The sequence below is a fragment of the Copadichromis virginalis genome, linkage group LG12 (assembly GCF_057382275.1).
Source record: "Copadichromis virginalis isolate Kocher_CV1m ecotype Utaka linkage group LG12, C_Virginalis_male_GT1.1, whole genome shotgun sequence".
Taxonomy (NCBI): domain Eukaryota; kingdom Metazoa; phylum Chordata; class Actinopteri; order Cichliformes; family Cichlidae; genus Copadichromis; species Copadichromis virginalis.
The window spans coordinates 24,356,547-24,367,321 of NC_140629.1; the positions used below are offsets into that span (position 1 = coordinate 24,356,547).

General features: G+C 37.9%; 1 protein-coding gene across 2 annotated transcripts; it reads left to right on the forward strand.

Moving 5' to 3' along the window:
- The first annotated feature begins 629 nt into the window (after positions 1 to 629).
- LOC146697097 (G protein-coupled receptor-associated protein LMBRD2B-like) lies at positions 630 to 9,783 on the forward strand. 2 transcript variants are annotated; one of them, XM_085475577.1, is made up of 18 exons: positions 630 to 717; positions 1,368 to 1,595; positions 1,816 to 1,922; positions 3,282 to 3,380; positions 3,999 to 4,166; positions 4,263 to 4,473; positions 4,562 to 4,636; positions 4,739 to 4,843; positions 4,980 to 5,160; positions 5,488 to 5,669; positions 5,943 to 6,076; positions 6,287 to 6,392; positions 6,490 to 6,587; positions 7,296 to 7,399; positions 7,590 to 7,636; positions 7,749 to 7,857; positions 8,973 to 9,066; positions 9,194 to 9,783. In XM_085475577.1, exons 2-18 carry the CDS (start codon positions 1,422 to 1,424, stop codon positions 9,255 to 9,257), a joined length of 2,058 nt encoding a protein of 685 aa, XP_085331703.1. In that variant the 5' UTR covers positions 630 to 717; positions 1,368 to 1,421; the 3' UTR covers positions 9,258 to 9,783. The 2 variants fall into 2 exon arrangements, with proteins under 2 accessions (XP_085331703.1, XP_085331704.1); XM_085475578.1 differs by having other exon boundaries at positions 707 to 768.
- The last annotated feature ends 992 nt before the right edge of the window (positions 9,784 to 10,775 follow it).

Sequence of the window (10,775 nt, forward strand, 5' to 3'; positions counted from 1 at the left end):
TGAGTAACATTTGAATTATACTCTAATGCTTGATGACTCGAAAATCATGCTGTCATTTGAATCGACTATTTAGGAAAATCAGAGAAAATATCATTTGCATGATAATTTGGAACGCGGTGTATATTTAAAGATAGTATTGTCAGCTCACAACATATTCTAGCAAAGTATGTAGCTGTCCTTCGAACTAAGTTCAGAAAAAAACTGGCTACAAATGTAATGACTACAAAAAACATTAAGCTACTTCCTTTTTCAACAGTTTAAAAGTTTATATTTGTGTATCTTTCTCAGGTTTTGAACCTACAATCATTTGTATGAGCATATCTGTCTACCTGTCTACACTGTACCTGTATGAATGGATCCCAGTGATGCAATAATGCTTATAAAATACAGAGTTACTTGTGTCTACTCTGAAGCCTAAACCATAAAATAATTACCCTTTTTAAAAAAAAACAAAAAAACAATGGAGTATCAAATAAGTAAATAAACATTAATTGGCATATATGAGTTAAAAAAAAACCCCAATAACAACTCATGTATCAAATATGATTCACTTGGCGTTACGTTGTCGATGAAATTCTCAGCAGTCACTAGTGCCTACAATACCCAGAATCCCCTGCTGCTCCAGCAAATCTGGCGTACCGAACGTTAGTTACGCAATGTAGTTTCAAAGGTTGTATACATCTGTCGGGGTTCCCGTCCAGGAAATATGATGTGACTGTAAGTTAAGAAAGTTTTTTGTGCTTTTTGATGACAATGAACCTTCCACAGGTAAGAGTCTGTCTGGCTCTAATAAATAAAATATATAAAAAGTGGGCCTACTTTGTTCATGAAATGAAACACAGCATTGACTGTTAACAGTGCGAGAACACGGCGCGGAAATGCATCGAAAATCATCGCTTCTGGATTTTAAAAAAGAAAACATGACCACAATAGCTAAATGAACGTCTTGAAAACAGTAGTTATCACTCCAAAACATCTGGAAAACAGGATTCAAAGCTTTTTTATGTGAAAAATATCCCACTTGAAAAACTTTCTAAAAGCCAGTTGTTCGCTCTGTTCGGTCTGAACGTTATCAGAGTAGCTTACCTCTCTGAGTGTTTGTGAAATGTCAAAGAATATCTTTGGGCACACTAGAGTTTCAGATTTGTGTATTAATTCAAGGTCCTGCTGGTTTTCGTTCATTTCTTTTCCTCTTATAAATAAATAAAGCTTTCTTTTAATTAATCCATTGCAGTGTGTTATGTTACTGCATTTTAGTCACTTATGTTTCCCCACATCTCAACTGGTCTGTTTCTCTCTGTTATCCAGCAGATAAGAGCTGATATTCTGTCTGCTTTCACCACTCACCTCTTTCTCTTTGTTTCCAGGTCTTTTCAGTCTGCTGTCATGAGCTCTTGATGTCTGTCTTGTTATAAGTCATCATGAGTGGTGCTGCGCTGGCTGTTGTGGTGGTGGTCGTTTTTTTCTTGGCCCTCTACCTCCTCCAGCGTTATGGAGATCTGTGGAAGCAGCAGAGGCTGGTCCTGTTTGGAACGCTGCTGTCCTGGTACCTGTGCTTCCTCATCGTCTTCATCCTACCACTTGATGTCAGCATGGTACTAGACATTAATTTCTTTATTAGTGTAACTTTATTTTTTCAGGGGGTGGGGGTGGGCAAGAGTAAGATTTTTATGTGCTTTTTGAAAAAATTTCTCTAAGTAAGGTTGAGCTGTGTGTTTATTTATACAAATCTCACCTCTGGGGTCTTATATTAACTATGTTCACTGCACTTTTACATGTGTTTGCCTGACTGTGCAAACTCTACTCTTCTGCCAGGCTGTCTACAATCAGTGCAATTCTAACATTGCAAACACCACTACTGCAACTCCAACGAACCCCAGTAGTAGGAGTGAGGCCAACTTGTCTCCTTTTCCATCTATGAGGTAAAGACGTTGTTTTGATTTATCAGAAATAGGGCCATAGTTTTCCAGATTTGCTCCACCGCCATGCAGCATTATACACAACACAGCAGATAATCTGCTGATCTGCACATATCCACTTTGTCCGTGTTTGTTTAGCAAAGGAGCCAGCATTCCACGGGGATCTCATAATCTCATTTGCTCATCTTTCACATGACTTCTCCATGTATTTGATTGCTTTAAGCCCAAGTAAAGCTTTACAACTGAACAGACTTTATTCACTCAGTTCAAGTCACTCTACTGTTTTGTTTGGTATTCTAAAACTGTTAAGAATCAGCGTTTTTTTGCTTATTTGTAATTCCCCTAGATGATATCAGTACTCATCATTTTTATGTGTTACATACACTCACCGGCCACTTTATTAGTTACACCTAGTTAGCAATGGGTTGGACTCCTTTAATTCTTTGGGGCATAGATTCAAGAAGTCGCTCTTATCAATACTGACATGATAGCATCACATAATTCCTGCAGAATTGTCAGCTGCACTTGCATGATTATAATTTCTCCTTCCACCACATTCCAAAGGTGCTCAATGGAATTGAGATCTGGTGACTGTGGAGACCTTTTGAGATACTCCAGTAGGCTCTCTTGTTTAAACAATGCTCAGCTGATATTAAGGGGACGAAAGTCTGCCAAGAAAATATCTTCACAGCATTACACCACAGCCAGCAGCATCCTGAAGTGTTGATACATGTTGGCATAAACATGTAGCTTGCCATCACCAGTGTGTGAATGGGTGGATGACTGGATATGTAAAGCGCTTTGGGGTCCTTAGGGACTAGTAAAGCGCTATATAAATACAGACCATTTACCATTTTACCATTTTATGCCAAATTCACAAATGAGTAGTTATTCAACTTACTATTGCCTTCCTATCAGATATTTCCGTGAACGAGCAAGTGTATCTAACACAGTGGCTGATCGGTGTCATCTCTCAGATTTCACCCTTCACCCTAATACAATGGAGGTGAATTAAATTCCATTCGTGGCTCTCGCAGCTTTGAGAAATACAGTTTTAGAATTCAGGAGTAATACTTCTTTACAAAAATGTTACCGCATTTAGTTCGTACATTGTTTTATTTTATTGGAGCTATTTTTTATTAGAAATCTGTCATGAAATGTGGGGGCACTGAACCTTTTAGGGGCAATGAGTGATTTTGAAATGGCAACAAAATCCATACTGTGTATATTTTATGGATTCAAGGTGTGGTTGTGTTAAAGTTGTGATGATGTACCATGTGGCTTTTGAGCATTTAGAATTTTATACCTGGCTTCCAGTGTGCTTTTTTTCTCTAATTCTTTAATCTTCTGTGTGCGCTTCAGTCCACCAGGCAAGTGTGAGGAGCCTTGGACTTATATTCCAAATGACACCCTCGAAGTGTTTTGGAGAGTTGTATACTGGACGTCTCAGTTTCTTACATGGTAAGATCCTCTTACTCATAAACATACGATAAATAAATCGTCCCATGTTAGGAGTCAGGATGTCTAAGTGTTCCACCAGAGGGCACTCTCTATCCTCCCTGTTGGCAATAGGTGTATCTGATATCTCTGTGTTGGTGTTGGTCCTGGATCATCATAGTTACTGTTGGTCTGGATTCATCATTTCATGTGACCAGTCACATTGTTATGATGCCATAGTTTTGCGATGTGAAAACGGACCTGCCGATGTTCACTCAGGAAAAAGGGTTATGGGGTCTGATCAGGCTTAGGCAGAGTGCAAATGAGTTGTTGTGACATTAAAACCAGACTGTTTTGAAAAAAGTTATCATATTATCTTAGTAATGAGTCTGACTAACTAACTAAATATTAAAAATGTTAAGGAAATGTGTTTATCTGTAATGCGTCTCCAAAAAATATTAGCTGATATTTTTAATTTTTAAATCAGCAATAATCGGTGAAAAAATTCCTATATCAGTTGGGCTCTAATTCATTCTTCTTCTTTTTTTTTTTTTTACACACTATTCTACCTTAAGTTAAAAAATGTTTTGACTTTCCTTTTCTCTCTGTTTCTTTCTGTCTGTTCTCTGTGTGAGCATGCAGGCTGCTGTTGCCCTTTATGCAGTCTTATGCACGCTCAGGAGCTTTCTCAGTGGTTGGAAAGATCAAAACAGCTTTAATTGAAAATGCACTTTATTATGGCTCATACCTTCTCATCTTCATCGCTCTGCTCATCTATGTGGCTGTTCAGCTAAAGTGGAAACTGACCTTGTAAGTCGAGTTGGAACTGTATGCACTATATTTCAATTTGTGCTTTCTGGTTAGCATAATCAGCATAATCTACTTTCTTTCTTTTAAATCATGTAGGGCGGACCTCCAGACCATAGGGATTACAGCTGCCAACACCTGGGGACTCTTCCTCCTGGTCCTGTTGCTAGGCTATGGCTTGGTGGAAATCCCACGGTCTTATTGGCTGTCATCTTCCCACAATTACGTGCTATCCAAGAGCTACTTCAAGGTAGCAAAGATGGCTACTGAGAAGGCAGAGGCAGATGAGAAACTTGCAGATGTCATGGAGGCAAGGGTTAACCTTGAAACAGAATAAAGAATAAACTGCAGCATATTAATTTTTTTTCTTTACAAAAATAATCTGCTTTTTTTAACAGGAGGTTGCAGGCATCCATGCCTCTGTCAGGCAAAACCACTTTCTAAGGAAGTATGTGGACATAATTTTGACAAAGGTAAGAAATGAAACCAAATTCCACAAACAATTTTTTCCTCATGCATATATTGTGCATTTTCAGCTTGTACACTGGGCTCATTTGAGTGTCATTTCACTTCAGTGTCCCACAAAGTACCAAGAAGAGATGGGAATAAATGTGGAAATCTCTCGCGTGGACCAGAATGCCCCTCCCACCAAAAGAGTCCTAGTTAAACTTCATGAAAAAGTAATTAATTCTTTTTAAAATTGCACTGTGAATTAAAAAAAAATAAAGCAAAAAAATATGATTACACATTAAAATGCCTGTAAAAAGTGTTTGCCCATCTTTCCTGTATGTTTTGTATTTGCGTGTGTGTTTTCAGGTGGTCAGCGCAGTGCAAAGACACAATCAGACTCAGGTTCAGTGGTCTATCCTGTTAGAGCAGGCCTTTCATCTGGAAGATGTAGCAAAAAGCCGGAACAGCTCGCTCCGACACTTCACCCACAGCTTCCCTTTAGCACACCGTGGCTGGATCCGTAGGTTCATCTACACTCCAACTGTAGGTGAGTTCTCAGATTCCCACATGGAGTATTAAAAGTAAAACTTATTATGGCATTGATGATATATCTAATACAGCCTTAAAAATGTTCTTGAATATCTGCCATAATAGAAAGTTGTGGTTTGTTTTCAGTTAGCAACAAGAATATTTCTCTTTTTTTGAACTGTTTGTCGTCTGGCAAACAACATGCAACTTTTAGGGACACTCGGTCTAATAATAAATTCTTCGCGGCAGTCATGTGCCTTTTTTTTGTATAACATAAATGTGAGTTTGCACTTACACGCATATTTGTTTGTTTTGTGTGTGTGTGTGTGTGTGTGTGTGTGTTCAGAGTGGTTTTGGGAGTGTGTGCTCAGACAGGGCCTCTGCAGGCTGCTGGCCGTCCTCCTGTGCTTACTCTCCGCTGCAGTAATCTGGTCTGAGTGCACCTTCTTCAGCACACACCCCGTCCTTTCTCTGTTTGCGGTCTTTATTCAGTTGGCTGAAAAATGGTACAACTATCATTGCATTGAGGTGAGTATGTATTAGTGCTGTCAGCGTTAATCCCGTTAGAATGACGTTACTACAAGGAGTGACATAGTATTTTGATTTATTTAAAGTTTTTTTTTCTTTTTGCCAGAAAATTGGTGAAAGAAACAAAAGTTTGCCTTTCAAACACTTGGACTCCCACATTATTATTTTATTTAAAACCAACAGAAATCTGCTGTGAACATAAACATGTTGGTTATTTTGTTCTCTTCAGTTCAAGCCTAACCTTCAAACATGTTTCCTTTTTCTCTCCAACAGATGGTGTGCTTTGTGGGTATCCTGTTCATGTGCGTGTGCGTCTACTCCACAGTTTTCAGGATACGATTTTTCAACTACTATTACCTGGTGCCACATCACCAGACTGATGCTTACAGCCTGCTGTTCAGTGGCATGTATGTGCAGCATATTTACACTATAAGGGATGAAGTGAGTTGAAATGGAAAGTTAGTTAGTCAAACACATCTTTGCATTTTGGTTTCAAATCAATGGAACGATAGGTTACAGGTCAGACTTTCCAAACAGGAAGCACAATTCAGTCTGGTATGCTTAATTTGTGTTGTCCTAATTTTAATATTCTCTCTCTTTTTCCCTGTATGACTCAGGTTATTTTGTCGTCTCACTCCACCTTTATGCCTCAACTTTCTGGGAATGATTCACATGGACTCTGCCATCTCACACAAGAACAGAGTACAGACATCTTACACCTCTGTGGGTTCCACAAATTCACGTATCAACACACACACACAGACATTTGTACCTGTAAATTAAATGTGTGTTTTTCTTTTCTTTGTGTTTTTTTTATCAGATTATGGGCTCTATGCAGCTGCTGTCATTTATATCAGATGGGTTCTACATCTATTATCCCATGCTGGTATTGCTGCTGTGCTTTGCTACATATTACAAGTAAACCAGCAATCTCTAACAACTTTTGCACATTCTTGTGTATTTTTCCCACCTAAAAATAGTCCAATGGCTGATTTAAGATGTATAAGTACAGCTATAAATATGAGAAATATGAGAACTTATAATATATTTAAAGAAAGCTATGGAACAAATAACAAGTTTTAATAATATTGTTAGAGTAAGTAACATTGTTACAGTTTATCTCATAATAGAGTAAAAATCTGTCTTGTCTATAATCCTTGAAGCGTTGATGGTTTTGTGACTCATGATGTAAAATATTGTATAAGTATAAAACACTTGTTATTTAAATTATGCTTAAAAATAGCAATTTAATTTTTTGTTGGACTCATTGTTTGAAGTAGAGTTGATAGGACTTTAGCTTTTCTACTGAATTCTGCTTTTGTCCAGAATCTGTAGTGCAAACACATTTCCAAACACATTATCACGCCCTTTATTTGCCAATTTAATCCAGTGTGGTTAAAATCATCCCAGCTATACACTACCCACCTGTTTATCACAAATTGCACGGTAGAGATGTAGTAGTTTTATACTTTTTATTACTCTGATACACTTAAGATGAAGGTTAATTATGAGCAATAAAATGGCCATTTTGCAGAAGGAATCTGCTCTGAAAAACCCATCACGTTTTTGTCTTGAGTACAAGAACTTATGTGTTACAGTATGTATGTCAATCATTTTGTTTTGTAGTCTGGGGTCTCGCTGTTTGAACCGCTTGGGCTTCCATCAGTACATCACTGATGATGATTTGATCTCTGACCTGGTGGATGAAGGCAGGGAACTCATCAAAAGAGGTAATTTGATCACAAGTTCAATTGCTTACTCTTTCTGAAGTTTCTGTGCATCAGAGCAGTTTTGGCAGCTAAACATATCCAGGTTTTTACAGTTAATGTTTTCATGCATTATTATAGTAACCTATGAAAAATGTTTTTTTGTATGTTTGTCATGTTTGCACTGTATGTTTTATAATTTGTTCTTCTGTAGAAAGAAGGAAAAGACAAAGAGCTGAAGATGGAGAGAATCGAAGATGGGTAGATATTTTCTTTCTTTAGTTGCTCAAGACAAGAAGATCTATCCAGCCTATTGGCTTGCCGGTTCTACTGGTTTGTGTGTATAGTGTGCCTACTTTGTTTTGTGCTTCAGGCGTGGAGGGAGCGGTATGGTGTCGATGGGGCCACTGGGCGGAACAGAGCTGGTTACACTGAGTTAAAGGATAACCAGAAGGAGCCTGTAACAAAGATCAAGAAAAGTGGTAGGGCTCTTTCTCATATCACTACATCTATCTAATATTTTCTTCACACTTTTTTTTAAATCGATATTTGTCCACCTAACTTGCTGCTCATACAAGAAACTAAAAATCTATAATTTTAGACCTAGGGCACCTCACCCACATGAGATACATATCCATACAGGCTTTACAGCTTGCCTGGTTGGGTTTCTTTGGAAGAAGCACCACCCCTGTGTTCCCACAGGAAGTTATTCTTAGGTTTCTATGAACATGACACAAGTAAAAAGAACTTATCATACAGGAATCTATGCAAAAGACTGAACAAGTATGGCATGTTTGGAAGTGCTGCCACAAGAAGGCCTCTTTTCTCTAAAAAGAACATGGCAGCATGGCTTTGGTTTATATTTTATTATCCAAACACAGCAGGAAAACACCTCATACAAGTTATCAAGCATGGTGTGCAGGTGTAATGATTTGGGCCTCAGGACCTGGGCACCTGTTGACCACAAACTGCTCTGTACAAAAAGTATTCTAGAGTTAAATGTGAGGCCATCTGTCTGACAGCTAAAGCCTTGTTGTAGCTTGGTAATGCAACAAGATAATGATTCTGAGCAGCAGCAACAAGTTGGAATCAAAGTGTTGTAAAATTACAGTCAAATTCAAGATCTCAATCTGATTCAAATTATGTGGCAAGAACCTAATACGCTGCACATGAACAACTGCCTGCTTTACATCTATATATATTTCTACATATATAAATATCTAGCAGATGGTAGATGACGGTCATTTCTTTGCTGCAGATGATTATTACGAAGAACATTTCTAGAGTTTTTAACATGTCACCACCTTTCCCCTTTGTTTTGAATTACACCAAACATGGAGTTTTGATGGATTATCATGATTTATATGGTAAATAAACTGGTTTTTATATCGTGCTTTTCTACTCTACTTAAGCACTCATTATTCAACTTGTGTCATTCACCCAGTCATACAGGTACGGTTTTTCTGTGAATGCATACATCGAACTGCTAACCTTCCAATTAGTAGATGACCTCTATCTCTGGAGCTATAGCCACCCCTTGTAGAAGAAGTCAACCTGCTTACTAGTGTTGTGCATCTTTTCTTCTCTGTATTCACAGTTGTCACATTTACCAGAAGAAACGAAAAGGCCGACGAGCAGCAGACGGGCTTACTGCAGGAAGACTCCAGTGATGACGAGTCGCCCAACAGAAGGTATGATGTCATTCAGTACCAAGAATATAGTTGGTTAGTGTTAAAATAAATCTGAATAATATTGTGTTTTAAAAGAATGCTAACAGTGCCTTTCTGTCACACTGTATCACTGTGTTTAATGCTGTAGATCCACAGCAGGAAGTTACCTCACTCTGTCACCTCCAGTGAAGGGCGTGTTTGACGACGTGTGACGCACGAAGGACCTGGAGGGAAATCAAAAAGCTAATATGTGCTGCAAATAGAATAAATGATTCAAATGGTACATTTTCTTCAAAGGGAAGTCTGAATGCAGATAATTCACTCTTAAGAAAAAAAAAGTAAAGATGTTTAATAGATGTAAAATATAACTTTAATAAAGGGTTTTATATCACAAGCATTTTTGGTGGTATTCATAGCGATTGGTAACTGTAAGAACTTAACACATGTCTGTAAATGCATGCTTGATATTGTTATGTTTTATAATAAAATTGGTGGATAACAGAGCTCATAGTATGTGCATAGATTTTATATTTATTTAATTTGAAATTCAATTTCTGTGCCTAAAGCAAAGTGTCATAGAGAATATATCAAAAACATAAACACGTTTAAAGTTGTGTTTTCAACTGTATCTGCTAAATAGCATCATTTTCATGTGGTGCAGTCTCCAGGCATCTATTTATACAATTTTGAACTGTTCAATTGTTATTGTATAAATAAAACATAATGTTTTTGCTTGTACTTTATCTGCTGTTGGATTTTGAGTGGCCTAAAATATATAAAACAGCATCCCAAGATGTCCTTTATAGCACTTTTTTCAAATGTCACAATGTTTATTTTATTTTATGACCTGAGGGTTGTTGTTTTTTTTCTTTTAAATAGATAATTATTGCAAGACAATTGTTTGCAAATATATGGAGAGGTTTATACTGTAACTCCATGAGTGTACAGAGTTTTAGTTTTGTTTTTTTACATGTATTTTTTGCAGCCCTCTGCATGTCCTAATGACATAATTTGTCCAATATATCCACTATCCCTTTCAAAAAGATTGCCTCTCTAACTTTTTCTCCACACCACTCAACCTGAGCTGTTCCTGAGGATCTTCAGCTCTGCCACGTCCACCTTGGGCCCCTGACTTTTGCTAGTGCAATGCATACCACCACCTCTCCAGGCATTCTTCCACCTGCTCTAACAATAGAGCACAATGTTGTCTGCAAACATAAGTCCTGCTCATCATCATTAAAAACAAGAAAGGGCTCAGAGCTGAATCTGTGAGTCAGGCCCACCCTTAGTTTGAGCCCATCTGTCACTTCTACCACACAACTCACCACTGTCTCGCTGTCTTCATACATGTCCTCCACCACATTCATATACTTTACCACTCTTGACTTCCTCGTGGAGTACCAAAATTTATCTCTTGAAACCTTATCGTAAGTGCTGAGAGGGTGCAACTTCTTATCACGCTCTCTATACATCTCCATCAACACTCTTAAGGCAAACATAGCACATGAAGCACTCTGGCTTCATGCTATGGCTTTTTACCATTATTCTTCTGTAGTTAATACAGCTCTTCACATTATCCTTGTTCTTGAAGTACTGTGCAGTTCTCCATTCTTCAGGCATCCTCTGAAATTGTATTAAACAATCAAGTTAAAGTCCATTGCCCTCTCTCTCTGACTTCTCCATACCTCCACAGGTATGTCATCTGGACCTTTCCTGTTTCCATTCTCTTG

Bases quoted from the DNA above. Each gene is read 5' to 3' on its own strand.
- LOC146697097 (XM_085475577.1), top strand. From the start codon at position 1,422: ATGAGTGGTGCTGCGCTGGCTGTTGTGGTGGTGGTCGTTTTTTTCTTG. The intron at 4,637-4,738 runs GTAAGAAATGAA...ATTTCACTTCAG, and splicing joins TGGACATAATTTTGACAAAG to TGTCCCACAAAGTACCAAGA. The intron at 5,670-5,942 runs GTGAGTATGTAT...TCTCTCCAACAG, and splicing joins ACAACTATCATTGCATTGAG to ATGGTGTGCTTTGTGGGTAT.